The sequence below is a fragment of the Pelophylax lessonae genome (genome assembly GCF_965119305.1).
Source record: "Pelophylax lessonae genome assembly, chromosome: 4".
Taxonomy (NCBI): domain Eukaryota; kingdom Metazoa; phylum Chordata; class Amphibia; order Anura; family Ranidae; genus Pelophylax; species Pelophylax lessonae.
In genome coordinates this window covers 647228762-647254603 of record NC_138771.1, presented here as the reverse complement: position 1 = coordinate 647254603, position 25842 = coordinate 647228762, and the positions used below count along the sequence as shown (strand labels likewise).

The following is a 25842-nucleotide window of genomic DNA, read 5'->3' as shown; positions in this document are numbered from 1 at the left end:
TCCAAGTTGTTGGGGTTCATCTCATACTTCTGAAGGTTTGAGGGTGCTGCCTGTTCCATACCCCCCCTACTCCTCATCTAGCCTTTTAGGGGTACAAACAATAGTAATTGGGGCCTAGTGTGGTTGTGTACGTGCGAGATACATACACTTTTTTTGATCATATTTCCTATTCCGCTATTCAATAAAAACCTTTGAGGATCAATTGAATTGCGGGATAGTCTGTGTCGGTACGTGTGAGAGAGATCCACCTTTCCAAGTTGTTGGGGTTCATCTCATACTTCTGAAGGTTTGAGGGTGCTGCCTGTTCCATACTCCCCCTACTCCTAGCCTTTTAGGGGTACAAACAATAGTAATTGGGGCCTAGTGTGGTTGTGTACGTGTGATATACATACACTTTTTTGGGATCATATTTTCTATTCCGCTATTTAATCAAAAACCTTTGGGGATCAGTTAAATTGGGGGATAGTCTGTGTTGGTACGTGTGAGAGAGATCCACCTTTCCAAGTTGTTGGGGTTCATCTCATACTTCTGAAGGTTTGAGGGTGCTGCCTGTTCCATACTCCCCCTACTCCTAGCCTTTTAGGGGTACAAACAATAGTAATTGGGGCCTAGTGTGGTTGTGTACGTGTGATATACATACACTTTTTTGGGATCATATTTTCTATTCCGCTATTTAATCAAAAACCTTTGGGGATCAGTTAAATTGGGGGATAGTCTGTGTTGGTACGTGTGAGAGAGATCCACCTTTCCAAGTTGTTGGGGTTCATCTCATACTTCTGAAGGTTTGAGGGAGCTGCCTGTTCCATACCCCCCCTACTCCTCATCTAGCCTTTTAGGGGTACAAACAATAGTAATTGGGGCCTAGTGTGGTTGTGTACGTGTGATATACATACACTTTTTTTGGATCATATTTTCTATTCCGCTATTTAATCAAAAACCTTTGGGGATCAGTTAAATTGGGGGATAGTCTGTGTCGGTACGTGTGAGAGAGATCCACCTTTCCAAGTTGTTGGGGTTCATCTCATACTTCTGAAGGTTTGAGGGTGCTGCCTGTTCCATACCCCCCCTACTCCTCATCTAGCCTTTTAGGGGTACAAACAATAGTAATTGGGGCCTAGTGTGGTTGTGTACGTGCGAGATACATACACTTTTTTTGATCATATTTCCTATTCCGCTATTCAATAAAAACCTTTGAGGATCAATTGAATTGCGGGATAGTCTGTGTCGGTACGTGTGAGAGAGATCCACCTTTCCAAGTTGTTGGGGTTCATCTCATACTTCTGAAGGTTTGAGGGTGCTGCCTGTTCCATACTCCCCCTACTCCTCATCTAGCCTTTTAGGGGTACAAACAATAGTAATTGGGGCCTAGTGTGGTTGTGTACGTGTGATATACATACACTTTTTTTGGATCATATTTTCTATTCCGCTATTTAATCAAAAACCTTTGGGGATCAGTTAAATTGGGGGATAGTCTGTGTTGGTACGTGTGAGAGAGATCCACCTTTCCAAGTTGTTGGGGTTCATCTCATACTTCTGAAGGTTTGAGGGTGCTGCCTGTTCCATACTCCCCCTACTCCTCATCTAGCCTTTTAGGGGTACAAACAATAGTAATTGGGGCCCAGTGTGGTTGTGTACGTGTGATATACATACACTTTTTTGGGATCATATTTTCTATTCCGCTATTTAATCAAAAACCTTTGGGGATCAGTTAAATTGGGGGATAGTCTGTGTCGGTACGTGTGAGAGAGATCCACCTTTCCAAGTTGTTGGGGTTCATCTCATACTTCTGAAGGTTTGAGGGTGCTGCCTGTTCCATACCCCCCCTACTCCTCATCTAGCCTTTTAGGGGTACAAACAATAGTAATTGGGGCCTAGTGTGGTTGTGTACGTGTGATATACATACACTTTTTTTGGATCATATTTTCTATTCCGCTATTTAATCAAAAACCTTTGGGGATCAGTTAAATTGGGGGATAGTCTGTGTCGGTACGTGTGAGAGAGATCCACCTTTCCAAGTTGTTGGGGTTCATCTCATACTTCTGAAGGTTTGAGGGTGCTGCCTGTTCCATACCCCCCCTACTCCTCATCTAGCCTTTTAGGGGTACAAACAATAGTAATTGGGGCCTAGTGTGGTTGTGTACGTGCGAGATACATACACTTTTTTTGATCATATTTCCTATTCCGCTATTCAATAAAAACCTTTGAGGATCAATTGAATTGCGGGATAGTCTGTGTCGGTACGTGTGAGAGAGATCCACCTTTCCAAGTTGTTGGGGTTCATCTCATACTTCTGAAGGTTTGAGGGTGCTGCCTGTTCCATACTCCCCCTACTCCTCATCTAGCCTTTTAGGGGTACAAACAATAGTAATTGGGGCCCAGTGTGGTTGTGTACGTGTGATATACATACACTTTTTTTGGATCATATTTTCTATTCCGCTATTTAATTTAACTGGGCCTCCATGCGAGACCTGTGTGCCTTGTTGCGCTGTTTTGAGTACTCCACCAACATGGCCAGTGGCAATGACGCCGTTCTCAGCTTAACTATCCCACTTCTATGCCTCCTTGAAAAAACAATTCGGGCGATGATGGAAGAGGATGTGGCACAGGATGAGGAGGAGGAGGAGGATGAAGAGGTAACATTTCCAAGGCTTTCAGGGCAGTCATTCGCAAGGGGCTCCGAGGGTGGGTTCCTGCACACGCAAACGCCAGGGACGCAATTGTCCAGCAGGGGCACAGTTCTGGAGGATGAGGAGGATGAGGAGGAGGAGGAGCTGGAGGAGGAGATGGAACCATGTTCACAGCAGGGTGGCACCCAGGCCAGCTCATGGCCATCACTGGTGCGTGGCTGGGGGGATACAGAGGACACGGACGATACACCTCCCACAGAGGACAGCCTTTCGTTGCCTCTGGGCAGCCTGGCACACATGAGCGATTACATGCTGCAGTGTCTCCACAACGACCGCCGAGTTGCCCACATTCTAACTTGTGCTGATTACTGGGTGGCCACGCTGCTGGATCCCCGTTACAAGGACAACGTACCGTCCTTAATTCACTCACTGGAGCGCGATCGCAAGATGCGCGAGTACAAGCGCACGCTGGTAGACGCCATGCTGCTGGCATTCCCATCTGACAGCGGGGCCACAGTGGAAGCACAAGGCAGAGGAGGAGGAGGAGGAGGAGGAGGTCGCCAACGCAACCAGGGCACCGCCAGCACCTCAGAAGGCAGGGTTAGCATGGCCGAAATGTGGAAAAGCTTTGTCAGCACGCCACAACAAACAGCAGCACCAGCAGCTCAGATGGAACGTCTTAGCAGGAGGCAGCATTTTACCAACATGGTGGAGCAGTATGTGTGCACACGCCTACATGTAGTGAATGACGGGTCTGCCCCCTTCAACTTCTGGGTCTCCAAATTGGGCACATGGCTTGAGCTTGCCCTTTACGCCTTGGAGGTGCTGGCGTGCCCTGCAGCCAGTGTATTATCTGAACGGGTATTTAGCACGGCTGGGGGCGTTATAACAGACAAGCGCAGCCGCCTGTCCAGAGACAATGTGGACAAGCTCACGTTCATTAAAATGAACCAGGCATGGATCCCACGGGACTTTTCCGTACCTTATGCAGAATAGCAATGGATACCGACCTTACCCACCCATTGTTCCATTTTTGCTCTTTCTCACTCTTTTGGGGTGTACCCTCATTTAAAATTTGTGAAAAGAAGCAGTGTTGGCTACCTCGTCCTCCTCCTCAGGGCCAGATTAATGTAGGGGCTATTGGAGCTGCAGCTCCAGGCCCCTACCTTTTATATAGGCCCCGGGTTGGCCATATTCACTGTTACCGCTCTTCTGTCACTTGTAAACACAGAAGTCTGGCTTCTATGCTCGCTTCCCCAGGCAGCACCCTCAGAACCTCCCCACACAGCGTGAAGGCCGGACAAGGAGGGACAGTTGGCGATGCATGGATGTGTTTATGGGCTTCAGAGACAGCATCCCATGTTGAATTAGGCATGCATGGCTGCACCCTTCCTCCTCTGGGTGCATGGCAAGGCACGGCCCTTAAGGCCCTTCAAAATCCTCAGCACCAAGCCCATGATGCTGTTAATCCGGCCCTGGTCCTCCTCCACCGCCGCTTCCACCTACACCGCCCATAGGTGTGCGCAGCCTATTGCATTAAGGTGTGCACCCCAAAGTTGAAATACACATGCATGTGTTTGCCAGCAGGGAGAGTAATGTATCGGGGCCATGTACCTGTAGGCAAGGAGAAATAGAGCAGAGCAGGTCCCAGGGAGATCTTTCCCATCTCCTCACTGGCAATGCTATGTGCCCTAGGTGATTAGGGTGTGCCCAGGCACACCCAGCACACCCTGTGCGCACGCCTATGTCACCGCCACATCCACCACCACCTCAACCTCCCTCCTACTCCATATGGGCCTCGTCCTTCAGAGATGAAGAAGAACATTGTTTTATTTTTCTGTTTTTTTTTTGTTGTTTTAAGTTATTTCCCTATCCACATTTGTTTGCAGAGCACTTGCCATGCTCTTAATTACGTTTTGCTGCCATTTGCAGCACTCTAGCCCTTTCCTTTGGTGTTTTAGAGCCATTTTAGTGCCTTAAAGTTCGGGTCCCCATTGACTTCAATGGGGTTCGGTGTCCGGGAAAAGTTCGGTAAAAGTCCGGGACACGGACCCGGACTTTTTTTTAAAGTTCGGCCGAACCCGTCGAACACGGACATCTAGGTGTTCGCTCAACCCTAGTTGTTACACTTCTTACCAACAGGATGATTGGGTGGATCTTCTCCCTCTGGCAGAATTTGCCTACAACAACGCAACCCACAGTACGACCAAGCAGAGTCCGTTCTACTTGAACTATGGGTTTCATCCCTCTATTCTTCCACCACGCATCCTTCCTTCAAATAACCCAGTAGCTTCAGACTATCTTACCCAAATAAAGGACTCTCTGGGTTTGCTTAATACTACCATTGCACACGCTCATAGTCAACAAAAGAAGTACTATGATCTTCACAGAAGACCTTCTCCTCAGTACGCTATCGGGGACCTCGTTTGGCTCTCAACAAAAAATTTAAGACTGAAAATCCCTAGCAAAAAGCTTGGACCTCTGTTCTTGGGACCTTTCCCAATCAAGAAACTTATTGGAAAAGCTGCAGTACAGCTTACATTGCCAATATACCTCAAAATACATCCCATTTTCCATGTGTCGCTACTGAAGCCCCATGTTCCTGACCAAGGAATAAGGCCTACTATCCCACCTCCTCCTCCTGTACAAGTTGAAGGTGGAGAAGAATATGAGATAAAAGAGATTCTGGATTCTCGTATCCACAGAGGAAGACTTCAGTACTTGATTCGATGGAAGAACTATGGGCCCCAAGACGACACCTGGCTAAACACCTCTGACATACATGCCTCTAGATTAATCCGCAATTTTCATGCGGAGTACCCAGACAAACCAGCTCCAGAGGCCTTCAGGAGCCAGCCTTAAGGGGGGGGTACTGTAATGTTCTGGTACCTTTGGGTACCCTAATTACTCTTTCATAAGTGTATGCGCCCCACCATTCTCTTTTGGTAAGGTGCGCATACACCTTTAAGACTGATGCTGTCATCTGCTACCATACATGATTGCTAAACCTATCTGAATCCCATCTGCTACTATCTTACTTTCAAGAACATTTCCTTTCAAGTGTCTGTCATCTACCATCTCTACCCAACCTGTCTCTTCAGCCTATCATCACTGTGTTACTATATACATAAGTCACTCTAGGAAACATCTTATTGAGTGTGTGTATTTACTTGCTGAATTGAGATCATCCACACATGATGAGTCATTGAGAGTTGGGATTGGTGTCTCAGCGTTTCTCTACATGACTACTGAAGTGGAATATTTCTGCAGCTGAAAATCCACATCATACATAAAACGCAGGAGCGTTACACTATCCCACTTGTATATCTTTTTGAAAAATTGCTGGATGATGGATGAGGATGAGGAGGAGGAGGAGGAATCATGTTCACAGCAGGGTGGCACCCAGGCCAGCTTGTGGGTGCGTGGCTGGGGGTATACAGAGGACACAAATGATACACCTTCCAGAGAGGGCAGCCTTTCGTTGCCTCTGGGCAGCCTGGCACACATGAGTGATTACATGCTGCAATGTCTGCGCAACGACCGCCAAGTTGCCCACATTCTAACTTGTGCTGATTACTGGTTGGCAAGTCTCCTGACGGGGACATAGGGTTTCCATGATCTGCCTAGCCAGAAGGCCTGGCAGAACCCCGTTCTTCATGGTAGCCGAAGCCACCTCGAATACTAGGTCAGGGGTGCTCTCCCGAAGAGAGATAAGCCCGTGGTGTGTGAACACACTCAGACTATCACCCGGCGGGTGCATAAAAAAGTACACAGGGTGTACACATGGTCCTCCTCCCGAAAGAGGAAGGACCCTGACCCTGATCCCCCGGGGCGCAAGGCTGCTGACAGGGACTGGTGTACAAGGCTGCTGACAGGGACTGGTGTACTTACACTGGCAAAGTACTAGGTGGGTGAACCAAGCCAAAAGGCCATATCCATACCCCCCCCCCCCAAGACGTTCAGGGACAGTCCCAAGGACCTACACCCTACTAATCAGATTATGTGTGCAAATAAAGTGTACCGCCACATTACAAAAAGACAAACGTGAAACACACAAACAATAAAGAGTGGGGGAAAGGGAGGTGGAGAAGTGCAAGCCCGAAGCTTTATTGAAAGGACAAAAACACACAAGGGAGAGTTGGGGAAGGGGAAATTGCTAGACCTCCTCTTCCTCCATCAGATCCATTAGGTTATAGTCTCTGAGCAGACTATGGACCAGTCTGTGACAGTCCTCAATGGACATCCTCTCTAGCTGGTAGATAAGGCACTTAAAGGAATACAGAACCTGCCAGGCGTTGTCAATGTCCTCTTGGGAAAAAGTTCCACCAAATAATCCATTTAGCACACCAAAGTGTGTGATGGCAGTCTGTGGTACAAAGTCCTTAAGTTCAGGTTCCAAGGCCCTAAACAGGCTCTGTGCAAAGGGGCACTCCCAGAAAACCTGCAAAGCAGTTTCCTTCTGGATGAACTATTCCTCTATTCAATATACACCCATGCGGGTGAAAATAATTAAATTGCGGCCTAGTCTGTACGTGTGAGATATACCCTTTTATATACTTTTGTTCTATTCCGATATTCAATATACACCCATGCAGGTGACAAAAATTAAATTGTGGCATAGTCTATACGTGTGAGATGCACCCTTTTGGATAGTATTTTTCTATTGCGCTATTCAATATACAACCATGCGGGTGAAAATTATTCAATTGCGGCCTAGTCTGTACGTGTGAGATACACCCTTTTATATACTTTTGTTCTATTCCGATATTCAATATACACCCATGCAGGTGACAAAAATTAAATTGTGGCATAGTCTATACGTGTGAGATGCACCCTTTTGGATAGTATTTTTCTATTCCGCTATTCAATATACACCCATGCGGGTGAAAATTATTCAATTGCGGCCTAGTCTGTATGTGTGAGATACACCCTTTTATATACTTTTGTTCTATTCCGCTATTCAATATACACCCATGCATGTGAAAAAAATGAAATTGCGGCATAGTCTGTATGTGTACGTGTGAGATACACCCTTTCAATTTGTTTGGCACATCTCCTTCCACCACCGAGGATTGCAGGGCACTTCAGTTTGTCTCCTGTTCCTAACTCCTCCTACTCCGCTTCCTCATTCTCTACCGCCTCCTCATCCAGTCAGCGTAACACCTTCACCACCAAATTCAGCAAAGCCAGGGGTAAACGACAGCAGGCAGTTTTAAAACTTGCATGTTTGGGGGAAAAATCCCACACCGCGCATGAGTTGTGGAGGAGCATGGAACAGCAGACCGATGAGTTGTTGGTGCCAGCGAGCCTCAAGCCCGGCATGGTAGTGTGCGATAACGGGCAAAATCTCATAGCAGCTCTGGGCCTAGCCGGTTTGACGCACATCCCTTGCCTGGTGCATGTGCTGAATTTGGTGGTGCAGAGGTTCCTTCAAAATTACCCCGATATGTCAGAGCTGCTTCAGAAAGTGCAGGCCGTCTGTGCGCACTTTCAGCGTTCTCACCCTGCTGCTGCTCGCCTGTCAGCGCTGCAGCGTAACTTCGGCCTTCCCGCTCACCGCCTCATATGTGATGTGCCCACAAGGTGGAACTCCACCTTGCACATGTTGGAAAGACTGTGCAAGCAGCAGCAGGCCATAGTGGAGTTTCAGCTGCAGCACGCACGCGTGAGTCGCTCTGCGGAACAGCACCACTTCACCACCAATAACTTGGCCTCCATGCGAGACCTGTGTGCTTTGTTGCGCTGTTTTGAGTACTCCACCAACATGGCCAGTGCCGATGACGCCGTTGTCAGCTTAACTTTCCCACTTCTATGCCTCCTTAAAAAAAAAAAAGCATCGGGCGACGATGGAAGAGGATGTGGCACAGGAGGAGGAGGAGGAAGAGAGATAATTTCCATGGCTTTTAGGGCAGTCATTCACAAATGGCTCCGAGGGTTGGTTCCTGCACCCACAAACGCCAGGTACACAATTGTCCAACAGGGGCACAGTTCTGGAGGATGAGGAGGAGATGGAGGAGGAGATGGAACCATGTTCACAGCAGTGTGGCACCCAGGCCAGCTCATGGCCATCACTGGTGCGTGACTGGGGGGGATACAGAAGACACAGATGATACACCTCCCACAGAGGACAGCCTTTTGTTGCCTCTGGGCAGCCTGGCACACATGAGCGATTACATGCTGCAGTGTCTCCACAACGACCGCCGAGTTGCCCACATTCTAACTTGCTGATTACTGGGTGGCCACGCTGCTGGATCCCCGTTACAAGGACAACGTACCGTCCTTAATTCACTCACTGGAGCGTGATCGCAAGATGCGCGAGTACAAGCGCACGCTGGTAGACGCGATGCTGCTTGCATTCCCACCTGACAGCGGGGCCACAGTGGAAGCACAAGGCCAAGGCAGAGGAGGAGGAAGAGGTCGCCAATGCAACCAGGGCACCACCAACACCTCAGAAGGCAGGGTTAGCATGGCCGAAATGTGGAAAAGCTTTGTCAGCACGCCACAACAAACAGCAGCACCAGCAGCTCATATGGAACGTCTTAGCAGGAGGCAGCATTTCACCAACATGGTGGAGCAGTATGTGTGCACACGCCTACATGTAGTGAATGACGGGTCTGCCCCCTTCAACTTCTGGGTCTCCTAATTGGGCACATGGCCTGAGCTTGCCCTTTACGCCTTGGAGGTGCTGGCGTGCCCTGCAGCCAGTGTATTATCTGAATGTGTATTTAGCATGGCTGGGGGCGTTATCACAGACAAGCGCAGCCGCCTGTCCAGAGACAATGTGGACAAGCTCACATTCATTAAAATGAACCAGGCATGGATCCCACAGGTCTTTTCCGTACTTTGTGCAGAATAGAGATGGATACCGGCCTTACCCAGCCATTGTTATATTTTTGATTTTTCTCACTCTTTTGGGGTGTACCCTAATTTAAAATGACTAAAAAAAAGCAGTGTTGGCTACCTCGTCCACCTCCACCGCCGCTTCCACCTACACCGCCACATCCACCGCCACCTCAACCTCCCTCCTACTCCATATGGGCCTCGTCATTCACAGATGAAGAAAATTTTGTACTTTTCTGTTTTTTTTTTTGTTGTTTTAAGTTATTTCCCTATCCACATTTGTTTGCAGAGCACTTGCCATGCTCTCATTTTGCTGCCATTTGCAGCACTCTAGCCCTTTCCATTGTTTTTTTAGAACCATTTTAGTGCCTGAAAGTTCAGGTCCCCATTGACTTCAATGGGGTTCGGTGTCCGGGTCAAGTTCGGAAAAAGTCTGGGTCACTGACCCAGACTTTTTTTTCAAGTTCGGCCGGACCCACCGAACACGGACATCCAGGTGTCCGCTCAACTCTACTTAACACGCATCACCTTGGGTAAGCATCCTTTTTGTTTTTGCTTATAGATTTAGACAATCCTTCCCCCACAATTTGGGGGTTTTTGTGTTTTGTTTTTTGTGTGTTCTTTTTTGTAATGATATATACTTGGCAAACATATAAATGCAGTATTTTTTTATATTAATGTGATAATACTTATTTGAGTCTAATATACTCATTGTTAAAATTATATATAGCATATAACTAGTTTTTCAGGAGTACACATATAAATGTATTTAATGTTGTAATTATCTATTCTTTATATGTATATTTTTTATTTTAGAAGTAGCTTAAAATCTATCCCCTGAGGAAACCGCTCTGGTGAAACATGTCGGGATTGCTACTCCATGACATTATTGTAAATGTATATATATGAATTTCTCTAGCAATGTACACAGCAAACAATTGATTTTAATCATGTTGTATGTCTGTTTATTATTCATTTTTTGTTTTTAATGATTGAAATAATATGTGTATGTTTTAATTAATGTTTTGATGTTCAAAGTATTGGCACCTTAAAAATCCCCAACTTTTCCTCCCCCCTTTGGGGTTGATTTTTCTTGTCCAGGGGCAAAGAAATGTTTGATTTGTAGATAGCGGAAGGTTTCTGAGCTTGGCAGTTTATACGCTTGATGGAGGGAAGGGAAACTTTTTAAAACAGAATTAGTGGTCAGTTGATGGGCGGAGGAGTCCTGTGGAACGCCAGGCCTAGAAGGAAGAAAAGAAGAAAGAGAGGAAAAGGTTGAATATAATGACAGATTCTTAAAGAAGGACTGCAATGGGTTGTGGGGGGATTGAAGCACAAAATAAGTCCTAAGTTTGTCCCAAAGGGAGAGGGAGTGCACTGTGATTGGATTGAAAAGATTCTTGTGAAGCCACAAGAGCTTGGCAATGGATAAGGAGTCACAATCAATCACTTTAAGACCAACCCAAAGAGGGGTTTTATAAACTGCATGATACTTAGGCAAGAGTATTTAGTGATGTGCAGGAGACTCAGTCCACCAAGGGAGCAGTAGTGTGCAGTTAGGTAGACGTTGGAGAATAATGGAGCAAAAATGTGCTGGGACTGGTAGATGTAAGACTCAAAATAAATAAAATATTTTTGGGAGTAATGTCATTTTCACCACTGTGACCCTACCAATCCATGAAAACAGAAGAGAATACCAACCACAGAGAAGAGATGTTAGGTGTGAGAGCATTAATAGTTAAGTCTATGGGGAACATGTTGGAACGGTAACCGGTGTATCGCTCATAGGTGCAAGGGTTATGATAAAGAGACACGATTCAATTGTGAAAATGAGGAGTGAACCCTTATCACTGAAGGATATGGGCAAGATGTGGCCAGGACACCATGTCAAATGCCTTCCGAATATCCAAGGACAGGAGGTACATTGGGATATGACGAGTCTGAGCCACATGGATTAATAAAGACGTTTGCCAGCCTGACATAATGATGTAATGGCACAAAGCTCACTTCGTCCGTGAATAAATAAGGAAACCTATAATCGTATTACATCTATATAAGGAGTTAGATGGGTAGGTAATTGGACCATGTGAAATCATCTGTATTAGGGAAGAAAAAATAAATAAAAATAGTGGGGGACATTTGCATCCTAAGTGGCGTAAAAAATTAATACAGTAGTGGCATGAGTAAGGAGTAATAGTTCAAGCCAATAAAAGGCAAAAAAGAGAACACAAAAAAAGCATGAAAACAAAGTCCAGAACATACAGGAGTAAAGGGGTCAGTATTAGGAGTCAGTAATAGCAAAAAAAGAGAAAAAAAAATAAATAGTTTTTGTAGGAACCATCATTAAGAGGAAAAGTGGGACAAACAGAGGAAGACTGGACAGTTGAAGTGACCACGTTTGCTATGACCGGAACAACTGCAATTAGTGCAAGCTGAAACTTCTGGACTTCTGCGGAGAGCTGGATGTGGAGTGCCTATGGGATGGTGCAGAAGGAGAATCAGCAGGAAGAAGTTGTGAATGTTTGAGGGTGATCTTAAAAATAATGGTGCACTGTTCCTAAACAATTATGAACAATTGTGATAAATTATGACAGAAATGTAAAATATATACGTACACATATACTTCAATCATATAAACTTGTGCATAATTAAAAATCTCAGTGCATAATATGAAAAAATCATATATTAAGTCCACAACTTGGTGACAGTACACATATGAAATGAAAAAGAAATTAGGGGTATCTTCTGTTTCAAATATTTTATTGAAACAACAAAGGTTTTTGAGCAACGGTACAAGTTAGGGTGCAAGATGTACTTATAATCTGTAATTACCATGACCAGTATGAATACAATACAATGTGATAAGGTTTAAGTCATTGAGAAGAACATTTTAGATCGGGGGGGGGGGGGGGGTAGGCATCAGTAGTAATGTAGGGGAGAGAGTAAAGGAGGAGTATAAGCATAACACAAGACTCCCAGTTATGTTCAGATAATGGAAGGGAGTAATGTTTGGTATCCCAATGGAGCACTATACCAAAGAGTTCAAGAGTTCTGGGAGACTGTGGGTTGTAGAGAGCAAGGAGGTGCACTAAGGATGATGATAATAAAGTATGAGAGTAAGCAGAGGGAGAGGAAAAAAAAGGGGGAGGGGGAGAAGAAGAAGGTGAGAAGGTTATGGGGGGGGGGGACAAGGACAGACAGGTGAGGGGGAAGGAGAGGGGGGAGGGAAGTATCAAGGGGGTTCCCTCGGAAGGGATTTGATGCCAAACTCAAGGGAGGGTTAAGGAAATTATTGCAAAAAATCATGGTTGTAGTATGGTTGCATCAAGACCGGGGGGGGGGGGGTAAAAAATGGGTTACCCAAGGGTTTCAGAGCTTCTCAATTTCATGATTTCGTTCTGGAGGACAGCCTCTAGTGAAACTAGGGGTATCTTCAAGCAATTAAAGAATGTTTTAGTAACAGAGATGAATGCTAGTGGGGATATAGCCTTTTTGGAAAGGTATATCGCTGAAAAGATGATTCCTAGAAGCTTCAGTTGGAACGTCTTTACAGACAAAGGTGATGAGGATTTAGCTGATTGGTTCAGATATTTTAATGAAGCAGGCATCGGCTTTCTATCCTTTTTTAATCACCAAAAAAAAAAAGAAAAATATTTCATAAATGAAAAAAGGAGATCAATGAAATAAGGGAGAAATTAGTTCCCTACTATAAAGAGGAAGCTTGCAACATGTATAGTAGAGAACTAAAAGGGATTTTAGCTGAGGAAGTAGAGGAAGAGTGCATTACAAAATGTAAGAAGTATTAACCTCCCTGGCGGTATGATTATGTCAGGAATTCTGTACCAAAAGCGGTACAATTTTTTTCATGGAAATATGGTGTTATGTATTATAGGCCTACAATTCTTAGTAATTACTGACTTAAACCTGACCAAGACAAGACTCTAGTAGACATCCCAGATGTGATAAATTTGAAACACAAACGCATGAATTATAATCTAATCAATAATATAATTGTATTATATAATATATATATATATATATATATATATATATATATTATATATAATAAAATTATATTATTGATTAGATTATAATTTGTTCGTTATATTATATTATATTATATATATATATATATATATATATATGTGTGTGTGTGTGTGTGTGTATATATATATATATATATATATATATATATACATACGTGTATATATATATATATAATGTGTGTGTATATATATATATATATATATATATATATATATATATATATATATATATATATATATGTGTGTGTGTATATATATATATATATATATATATATATATATATATATATATAAACACATATATATGTGTGTGCGTGTGTGTGTATATATATATATATATATATACACATACATATGTATGTGTGTGTGTGTGTATATATATATATATATATATATATATATATATATATATATATATACACATACATATGTATGTGTGTGTGTGTATATATATATATATATGTATGTGTGTATATATATATATATATATATATATATATATATATATATATATATATATATATATATATATATATATATAAATGTTATGTGTGTGTTAGTGTTTTGTGCAACGTTCAACGTTTGAATTTCCCTCCCTAGTTCCGCTCCCATGCAGCATTGCATATCTCTATAGAGAGACAATCCTAGTCATAACATGTCATAAATTAAACCAAACAGGATTTTTTGAAGACACCACATGAGGCTTACCAAGGGCCGAGAGAGCACCCAATCATGAAGGATGCCATGGGCAACGTCTTCCCGGCAGGCATAGGAGCATTAAATGGAAAGAAGCACACACTCAGTCCTGTCCCTAAAAATATAGCGTTAATATGGGGATCAATAAACAGCCATGTTGTTCCGTGGATAGTGAAACATCCAAATAATTATGTTACATACCCTAAGAATTCTGTAGGTGACACTGGTCTTTCAAGATGGTCAAGTATTACTATAAGAGTAGGAGATGGTACTTCCACATATGATGGTTCCTAGGCGATATTTACACTATATGAACATATGATCTAAATCAAATTATTGGATTATTCAAATGATGTTGCAAACAAAATATATAAAACTATATATAAAATGTTGGGGATAAAAAGTAACACCTGAATGGCAAACTAATACGGTAAGTGGGTGGCCGCAATAGTTCCCTTTGGTCTGTATTCCAATTCACAAATTGCACCGAAGCAGAAAATATACAGCTCATGCAGAGGGTAAAAACCTACCAATATCAGGTGCCTCTTGTCCCGAGCTGTGCAGGCGATGAAACCCTCAAACCACATTCATCACTTAATTACCCACGATAATAACTTACTCTTCAGAAATGATGAAATAGCCCACCAGTTCAAACAATTCTATAAAAAGCTATATAATATTCAGGGTGGTCACAAGTCTCCCTTTCAACAAGAGGAACGCTTATTCCAGATTAAAGATTTCCTGGCCAAACATTGTCCCACAACTATTCCCTCCCAAGCTGCGAAGGTTTTAGACTTCCCCTTTAGCAGAGTTGAATGAAGCGATCAACCAGATGAAAGTCGGGAAAAGCTTGGGCCCGGATGGCTTTACGCTTCAATACTATAAAAGCTTCCAGGCGACACTTTCGCCAAAGTTACTTATCACCATGAACGCGATCCCTGAGACGTTGATTCTCCCTGGTGGCCTCTTAGAAGCCCACATAATGGTAATTCCCAAGGAAGGCAAAGATAATTTGAGGGTTGAAAACTGTAGAACAATATCGCTATGCAACGTAGACATTAAACTCTATGCGAAAAATGATGGCTAACAGACTCCTTCCCCTACTCCCCTCTTTCATAAACCTAGACCTACAGTAGTTGGTTTTACCCCAGGTAGGGAGGGCCGTGACAATACCATCAATGCACCCAACATTCATTATTGGTTGTCCAGGAGCGGAACCCAGGGATTCTTTCTCTTCCTGGATGCCAAGAAGGCATTCGATAGGGTGGCCTGGGATTACATGGGTGAAACTCTAAATGCTCTGGGATTGGGCTCCCATATGCTCGCCAACATTCTGGCCCTCTATACTAACCCCTCGGTCCGAGTGCTGGTGAATGGACACCTATTGGACGCCTTCGCCATCAAAAATGGAACACGGCAGGGTTGCTCACTCTCACTCTTGATTTTTGTTTTAACATTCCTTAATATGATAAGAGCAAATAGAGACATCAGTGGTATCTCAATGCATAATACTGAATACAAAGTGGCAGCATTTGCTGATGATCTACTGTTCTTCCTTACCAAAGCCCACACCTCTCTCCCTAATCCACTTAAAGACTTAAACCACTTTGGCCATCTTTCAAACCTAAAAATTAACTATTCCAAATCACAAGCATTCAATATCTCCCTCCCGACTTCCTTAGTTCCTCTCTGCAAAGATAACTTCCCATTCGTGTGGGCACCCGACGTTATAACTTATCTGGGGATGCAAATACCCTCCAAAATAGATAGACTTCATGACCAAAACTTTACAACATTCCTCAACAAGGTCCAGGAAGACCTGAAGAGAAGGATGCATCTCAATATGTCATGGTTTGGGCGTGCAGCGCTCATTAAAATGAACATACCATCGAGACTGCTTTATTTGATACAAACTATTCCAATTTACTTGCCAAATACCTTTTTCTCCTATTACAAATGTGCACAAAGTTCCTATGGAAGGAGTCCCCGCCTCGCAATAGATATGCTCGACTCACATTGCCAAAAGGGAAAGGTGGAGTCTGTTCACCTGACCTTTTTAAATATTATTTGGCCTGCTATCTTAGCCGAAAAATTGATTAGAACGTTCACCGTCACAGGAAGGCATCGGTACCGCTAGAAGAAGCCCAGTCCCTCATTTCTCTCTGTACATCCCCTTGGCTGCTAGGGTCTCACCTCCCAGCACAAATAACAAACCACCCCTTTATAGGTACTTTCTTGCTTTGCTTTAGAATTGTCTGCAAATCCAGTACCCTTTCATCCTCACCAAGCCATGTTACCCCCAATTAGAGGCAACCCAGATTTCCCTCCGGGCTTGGAGCCTTCATTCCTAACTAGAGATTGGCCCCACAGTGATGCCCTATCATACCAGTTTCTAACGAAGGGCAATATTCTTTCCATCTCCCAACTGGAAACCATCTCTGTCTCAGGCTCCTTTCCGTGGTGGACATACAAACAAATCAAACATTTCCTTAGATCATCCCCAAGAAATGCACAAATTTCAAGACCGCTTATGGACTTTGAAAACATATGTACCAGAACCTCACCCCCAACGCCATCTAATTTCTATCTAATCTCTATTCTCTATTCCCTAATGGCAAATACACCATCACCTAGCACTGATACAGCTAGGAACTCGTGGTAAAAGGAACTCCCAATCTCTCTCATCAATGCAGATTGGGACACAATAAACACCTTTGCTCATGAATGCTCTCTTAATGTAGCTGTACAGGTAAAAAAGCATACAAAATTAGATCTAGATCATTGGAGATGCAGGCGAACAGAGGGGACAATGTTACATATATGGTGGAGCTGTGCACTCTTGCAACCATATTGGAGAATGGTGCACAATATAATTTCTCAAGTCACATCTTATTTGCTGGATTTTTTCCCGTCCCAATACCTTTTGCACCATTCCTCCCCCTCCAAGCGGAAATATTTCAGGTCCCTTGCGATGCATATTGTAAATACGGCCTGCCTTTGTATAACAGCTCACTGGCGTTCTACTCTTGTCTACTTGTCTACTCTTGTCCCTAATATAGCAGAATGGTTTTTGAGACTGCATAAAATTGAGGAAATGGAAGAGTTTATACATATTGTGCATGAAAGACTGCACACATTTATGAAAACTTGGGCTTTTTGGACTAACTTTAAGAACTTAGACCAATATGGGAAGTATGCATAAACTCTGTGGCCCAATTGATTGACAATACTAATGGTAGCCTTTTCCCACCATTCATGCCCCCCACCCCCTAACCTGCCAAACCCCCCTAGCTCTCCTACCTTGCCCCCCCCTTTTTTTTCTCTCGCTCCCTCTTTTTACTCCTTTCTATCTCTCTCCTTTTTCTCTTCCTCCCCTCCCTTCTCCTTTTTTCTACTACCCCTCAGGCCTTTGTTTTAGCTTAGTATTCCACTCCATATAGATATTATAAATCCAGCCCCTGGCCCAAAAAGGTCAATAGACAAGCTGGGGGCTGATTATTATTGACACACCATGGAATACACCATTGTTTATTTTCTATAACAACATAAGTTCTTTTTCTGTTCTGTATCCTCTATGGTTTCTAAAGGTTATAACAAACCAGTGGATATACTCTGTTTTATATGATGGATATTGTTATCTTTGTCAACTGCAATTTGATTTCCAATAAAACTTTTATGAAAAAACAAAACAAAAAACCTACCAATATCAAAGATTACAAGGTATACTACTCAGCAGTTATAAAGACACAGCCATACCATAAGGTCCTGCAAGGTATAGAACAATCTTCCCATAAACAGGTGGAGGGAATTTTCCACTAATCCAAGACACATACATCCAAACCCAGGTGGATCCAAGCTCTACCTCCTACTATGTATTTGCAATTGAATGGGTTTCTATTGCACTTGTAATTACCATAAATCACAATTTACCATAAAGCTATAGGAGAATGAATGGTTATAAACATGCGGCTACTTCCATTTGCATACAAAAAGTGTTCATTTTTTTTATTGAAATATGCATAAAATCCACATAGATAACACATAAATGTTAACACAAAAAGTCCTGGCTCACCTGCACCCCAATGGCCTGCCTATGTCTACATGTGTATATGTTTGTAATATATCTAAACTGCATGCTATTGGTACTGTTTCAAACATGTGGTATAAAGGTAACCACCCATTGGCTTTCACGATTTATATAACAGTACATCACTTAGATGCCATGACTCCAAGGATAACCATGTAGTAGTGTGACAGCCCTCTCCTTCACATATTCTAAAAAGAGGGGGATCATAGTCACAACAATGAGCTAAACCTAATTTTTGAAGGAACGTCCCTTTTATGTTGGCTTCTTTTGAAGTTTGAGGAGACTAAAAGTAAGGCTCCCTAATTAGGGACATCAATTATCCCTTGGGAAGTAAGCATGCCTGATGGTTTGAATGCCTCTGGAGATCAAAAACCTCAGAAATGGAATAGATGGCTCTGTCCCTTTAAGTCCAGAAATTGTCGGTTGTAAAATGGAGATAAAGATCACAAACACACATGGTTAAAGATGAGCTCAGGCGTGTTTGAGTTGCTACATGCCCGATCCCGCTAGGAAGCCGACACTGCACTCCACTAATCACAGGCAGTGAGACATTTCCCGATCTGTGCAGCTGTAGATCGGGAAATGTCTCACTGTCTGTGATTAGCAGAGTGCAGCTTCGGCTTCCTGGTGGGATGGAGCGCGTACAAACTCAAACATGCCCAAGCTCATCTCTGCTCATGGTCTAGAGGAGGTATACTGTTGATATAGCACATGTCCTCTCCAGAATATATAATGATGAAATCTTCACCTCCCTCACATGAGTGTATTAAAAATGAACAGTCCCAATGATGTACAAATGAATGTTCCCAATTCAAGAAATATATCACGTTTGTATGACCCTCCAATGGTGTATATCTTGTACACATGAGTTATTTAGTAGCTTCCATTTGAGGTACCAGAGACCCAAATCACATATCAGTCCTCCTTTGAAGAAACATAATGCTCTGTAATGCATATCATAACTGGGTCCATTTTCCTATTTGGCCGACATTAGTGTATTTGGCAAATCCCCATGGGGTAACAAGATACTTATCCTTCAGCATCATTGCTAGCAACCATTCCTCCTAATGGATGTTGTCAATTGGTCTTTAAATTTCATGCACCAAGGGTGCCAAGAAGGCCAGAGGAGCAGGTGAAAGGACACTGCCAGGAGCCTGACGGGTTTCGCTGGGTATCCTGGCTGCTTCAAAGGCCGTTATGCACAAGCAGTTTTACTTCCTATCTTGACGGGGCTGTACTTCACAACATGGCCTAAAAACAGCGCTACTGCGCATGTGTGGTGCATCATAACATCATGACGCGGCACACATTAACATACATGGTGCGGTGACGTCATCACTATCAATTACTCAGCAGTTATATACAGTAGTTGTCTAGATAATAAATATCATGTCAAATATGCAGGAGATGCTTGTGATTAAACAGGATGCTTACCCAAACGGAAACAGATCAGAGACCACACAATCACTACGAGATAGCAGGGCCATTCAATTATGATACACTATATTGTCAAAAGTATTGGGGCGCCTGCCTTTACACCCACATGAACTTTAATGGCATCCCAGTCTTGGTCAATAGGGTTCAATATTGACTTGGCCCACCTTTTGCAGCTATAACAGCTTCAACTCTTTTGAAGTTTGGATCAAAATATCAAAACCTACACATATTTGAAGTCCTGTATGTGAAAATAATTCAAATTGATATTGAAGAATATTTACTCTATGCTTTAACCACCTCCTACCCTTCGTATTGACAAATGATTGCGGCAGGGTGGTTCTCTCATTCTGGGATGACGTCATATGTCCCTGTGACATGGCGCATCACCGATCCCGGTAAGGAGCCGATGACAAGACTCTTTACCCATGTGATTGGCTGTGTCCAGTCACAGCTGATCACATGTAAACAGGAAAATGCCGGTTATCTGCTTCCCTCTCCTCAAGCAGGCACTGTGTGAGGAGAGGAGAGCAGATCAGCTGCATTTCCTCACAGGGGAGAACTGCACAGATAATTAGTGCCCTGATTATCGGTGCAGCCCCAACAGTGCACAGCAGTAATTCAAGTCAGGGCCCAGCTGTGATGCCAGTCAGTGCTGCCTTTTAGTGCCCATTTGAGCCTGGTCATCAGTGACACCTATCATTACCCATCAGTGCTGCCAATCAGTGCCACCTAACAGTGCCCACCAGTGCCACCTATCAGTGCCCATCAGTGCCGCCTATCAGTGCCCATCAGTGGCACATATCAGTGTCCATCAGTGCCACTTATCGGTGCCTATCAGTGCCGCCTATCAGTACCCATCTGTGCTGCATTTAAGTGTTGCCTATCAGTGTTCATCAGTGCTGCATATTAGTATCTCATCATCAGTGCAACTCATCAGTGCCCTTCAGTGCCATCTCATTAGTGCCACATCAGTGCTGCCTATCAGTGCCTCCTCATTAGTGCAACCTCATTAGTGCCCTTCAGTGCCGCTTTATCAGTGAACATCAGTGAAGGTGAAAAATTACTTATTTACAAAATGTTCAACAGTAACTAAGAAAAAGTTGTTTTTTTCAAATGTATGGTACTTTTTTTTTTAGCAAAGAATAAAAAACCTCAGTGGTGAATTAATACCACCAAAATAAAGCTCTATCTGTCTCAAATGAGTTTGGGTACAGCCTTCCATGACCGTACAATTATCATTCAATTGTGAGAGCACTGAAAGCTGAAAATTGGACTGGGTAGAAAGGGGGAGAAAGTGCCAAGTATTTAGGGGTTAAACAAATTAAAATTGCATTTTTTCTCAATTGTCAATTTCTATGTGCTATGTGTACTACAAAAAAGTATGAAAATCATTGTGGAGTACAAAAAAGGTAAAAAGTTATTGGTGAGTAAACTGCTGCTCACCAAAAAAACTAAATTAAGACAGATTACGAAGGTTGTAATTATCCTGAGATTTGAAAGGGTTAATACTTTTTTCTAAATGACAAGTGGTTATAATACATAGTATTTTAGTAATAAATGTCCTTATTTTTGACTAACATTACTGTATTTGAATCAGTATGGAACATCAAACCATATAAACGACAAAGAGCAGAGTTGGGTTTTGACATTAATATTATTTTGTGATTATTCAATAGCATAAGCAGAATTTCAAAACATTTTTTAAGGCTATTCCTAATTTCCCCATCGATCCTGGCGTCAAAACAATAACTGATTCTCACAGGGGACTTTTCAGTCCTGCTTGTTAGGTTAATAAATCCCAATCCCCGGACATAATTTCTGATACGTTGGTTGTTACTCTCAAGCTATAAAAAGATATGTGCATATTAACGTTTATTTTTTATTTTGGAAAATACGATGATGTTAAGATAAATGAAAATCTGCTTGAATTTTAGTACACTGGATTTTATCTTGCCTATTGCAGTCCAAGTACTTACAAAAGGATCAACAATATGTATTACCATAGGAAACCAAGCATAACCTGGTGATTCTGTAATATTGATTTATTTGAGTTTTTCCTTGATAATACCTATTTTTTATTTATTATTATTTGTTGGAATCTTTGGGATATGCTATTATATGATATGCTTTATACTATTATATGATATTTTCATCTTTCAGCAACCATATCCAACGACACCCAATATACCCCTGAAGAAGCCAATAATGTGAAAAATTTTTGCACCCCTCATTGATAGATGTGCATATGTTCTTTATATTACAAATGTCCTTTGATGTCTCTACACAGTGCTTTGATGACCATTAGACTCCATTCTTCATTGGTCTCTATACTTATTGTCCAAATGTATCTATATACATCGTGGGGGGTGCCTCTCTTGAAGGCTGTAAAGTTGTGTGTTTCTTCTGTTTACCATTTCATTGATTTTTAGGGGTCTGTGCCCAATGAATTTTAGGATATTGTTGTAATAAAATTATTGCATATATTTATTCAATCATTTGTAAGTTTTTTCCAAAAGAAGAACTCAACACCTGACAAATCAATCAACAAAATCAACACGTGAACATTTTTGCTTGTGCTTGGTTTCTTATATACTTTTCTGGGATGTATACAACTGAACTGATTATTGATTTATTCTGCAATATTTATTATCATGAAGATGCAATCAAAATAATTAAAAAGGATAGCTGAGATTTGTGAATGAACACATTTAAGACATTTTCATTGTCGCAAATGAATAGGAAATAGTTATCTGTATCTTTCGATTTTATACGTCCATAGAACCTTATACATTCAGCTCTTTACAATTTTCTTTTGTCTTTTACGGATAAGGCCTCATAAATACAGATAAAAGAAAAATATAACAAATAAAGAGGATAGCTGAGATTTGTGAATGAACACATTTAAGACATTTTCATTGTCACAACTGAATAGGAAATAGTTATCTGTATCTTAAGAATTCATACGTCCATATAACCTTATATTTTCAGCTCTTTACAACTTTCTTTTGTCTTTTACGGATAAGGCCTGATAAATAAAGATAAAAGAAAAATAGAACAACGTCGAAAAAATAAAGCAAATCAAAAAAGGAGGCAAAAAAATGTCCTCACATTTGTTGAAGTCCAGTACAAGCACTTGGTACACATTCTTTTAATTAATTGTAGGATGAAATACAAAAACATCTCTTTTCACAACTCTTTCAGGTCAAGGAAATATTTGTGAGAGTTTTATATAATGTAATTAAAAACATGGCAGGGAAGTGAACCTAGTCTACCGTAACTGTTGATCAAAAATAAGACATGGTTTTATTTTCTGTTTCGGCATTGTCTTTACAAATACATTTCTTAATGAAGTGGAATATGATGAAATAGTAAAACATACAAGAGCAATAAAGGTATCTCCAGTATGAGACGGGTACTGAAGATACAGTATATACAATATATAGCATCTGGTGCTCGTCAATAAAGTACACAACAGACCAACACATATCAAGACTGCAAATCTGTCAATCAGTGGTAACTAAGTTCTTTGACTTGCCCCTGTGATGTCACAAAAGGCTTGGGTTTGTTAAATAATGGTGACTAAGCTAATGCGTTGTTATGGTTCAGTAATTTTTTTCTCACTTTTTGAAGTGCCTCATATGCTCCTGTCATACAAGACCTTTTACATTTACTTTGATCTGTGCATGCCACATTTGATTTAAATGGATCAAAAGTAAATTGTATCTTCAGGAAATGACCAAGTACAACCACACTTCAGTTAGTGATTTCATCCTTTTGGGATATGAAGATCTTCACAGTTTTCAAAGTCTCTTCTTTCTTCTCCTGCTTCTAATTTATGTGGCCACCATGGTTGGGAATATCCTCATTATTGCATTAGTGTCAACGACCCTCTCTCTTAAGTCTCCCATGTATTTCTTTCTATCTCACCTTTCTTTCTGTGATATAATGATCAGTACAAACGTAGGCCCAAAAACCTTACAAGTCATTCTAACAGGTAGAGGCCACATTTCATCTTTATCTTGTGAAATACAGTTATATATCTTTGGTGCTTCTGCTATTATAGAGTGTTGTCTATTGACAGTAATGTCATATGATCGATATTTGGCCATATGTAACCCATTGCACTATTCAATAATTATGAAGAACAGACTCCCTAATTTCTTGGCAACGTTATGCTGGATGGCTGGTTTTCTTCTTGCAATGATCACAGAAATTCTTGTGGTTGAATTAGACTTTTGTGGTCCAAATACTATTGACCATTTTTTCTGTGACCTTGCTCCTCTTCTCAACCTTTCCTGTTCTGACACGAAACAAGTTGAAATTCAGGTATCTATTACGGCAATTGGAATTGCCATTGCTCAAATAATCTTTGTCATTGTCACATATATTTGTATCTTTACATCAATTCTTCAGATCTCCTCCATTGCTAGCCGAAAAAAGGTCTTCTCAACTTGTAGCTCTCATTTGGCAGTTGTGTCTACTTATTATGGTACACTTATAACACTTTATATAGCCCCATCAAGGGGATATTCACTAAACCTCAACAAACTTTTATCTCTTTTTAACACAATCATAACCCCACTATTCAACCCAATCATTTATACGTTAAGGAATAAGGAAATAAGAATTGCTTTGAGAAAAGTCATTTTAAAGAGAATATATCTGAAAGATTATTAAACATTGTCAAGGGTACAAAATCATTGCTTACCAATAGACTAGAGGGGATTGTTTCCAGCCAGTGGTGCATCTATAACTATAACAGCCCATGCACCTGCTATGGGACCTGTGGTGGGAAAGGGGCCCCAGTGGAGAGGCTGTTGAGGCAAACTGTGAAGTCTAAAGGAGGGTTGCCACTAGTCACAGATCTCCCTCTGTGCAGTAGAAAAGCATTTGTTTAGTTGTCTTGTGTAGATTATCTTGCCCCGTAAACTACTGCTACTTCTACAGAAGGATAGAAACTTTTAAATCTAATTGCCTAAGGCAGTTGAAAATCTCCTCTGCTATGGCCTAAAATGACCGTGGCTTACATTTCTGCAAAAAATGCAGTCAGTAGAGGTCCTGGCAAGACTGCCCTTCAAATTGTTTTGTATTTGCATCTTTTATATGGCTACCATTTTATAAATAATAAATAAGATCTTACAGATATCATTGAAAAGAATATGTATTGTATTTTATTTTCTAAGGAGTGGAATATGTTGTAATAATAAAAGCACCCCTTTCTCTTGAAACTCCCTCTTTTATTTATCCATAAATTCTTATAGAGAAACTCCACTTTTGTTGACAAAAAAAAAAACAATACTGCCCTTACCAATGCACATTGCAAGGATTGTAACAAATTTTGTGCTGATGCCTACGGTATGTTGTGTGTCGAGTGAATCTGAATCATAGTGATTTTTTCATTATTAATCAGCTGGTGCCTTGTAGTGTTCTAATAAGAAAAAGAGGAAAGTTGCAGTGTTATCATCCCTTTAGAAGTACTTAAAGTGTTGTTCCGCCCCCCCCTTCAAAAATTAAATGTCAGACTTTTAATATTAGGACACTTACCTGTCCTGGAATCCAGCAATGTCGGCACCGCAGCCAATGTTTCGGATGCTGCTGCCGCCATTGCCGGTGAGGGAACCCGGCAGTGAAGCCTTGCTGATTTACCTTGCCACGGCGAGGTCCGACAGAAGTAGGGACAGGGTACCTGTCAAAAACAGGGGGAAGGAGGCAGATAAGCGGTAGTTCCACTTTTGAAGGAGCTCTGCTTTAACCCTTTGTGCAAATGCCTACGGTATGTTGTGTGTCGAGTGAATCTGAATCGGAGTGATTTTTTCATTATTAATCAGCTGGTGCCTTGTAGTGTTCCAATAAGAAAAAGAGGAAAGTTGCAGTGTTACCATCCCTTTAGAAGTACTTAAAGTGGTGTTCCGGCCCCCCCCCCTCCAAAAATTAAATGTCAGACTTTTAATATTAGGACACTTACCTGTCCTGGAATCCAGCAATGTCGGCACCTTCCCTTTTGAAATACTTAACCCTTTGGGAGTATCTTGACAAAAATCATTTGTTTGTTGTAGAGTAGGGATGGGCCGAACAACCCCCTGTTTGGTTCGCACCAGAACTTTCGAAC

At 41.9% G+C, this 25842-nt stretch overlaps 1 protein-coding gene across 1 annotated transcript; it reads left to right on the top strand.

Moving 5' to 3' along the window:
- Window positions 1-23465: 23465 nt before the first annotated feature.
- LOC309552997 (olfactory receptor 11L1-like) lies at window positions 23466-24410 on the top strand (the record flags this gene model as incomplete). The annotated part of the gene is made up of 1 exon (XM_082253900.1): window positions 23466-24410. The coding sequence occupies one exon, from the start codon at window positions 23466-23468 to the stop codon at window positions 24408-24410; it is 945 nt and encodes a 314-aa protein (XP_082110026.1).
- Window positions 24411-25842: the final 1432 nt, after the last annotated feature.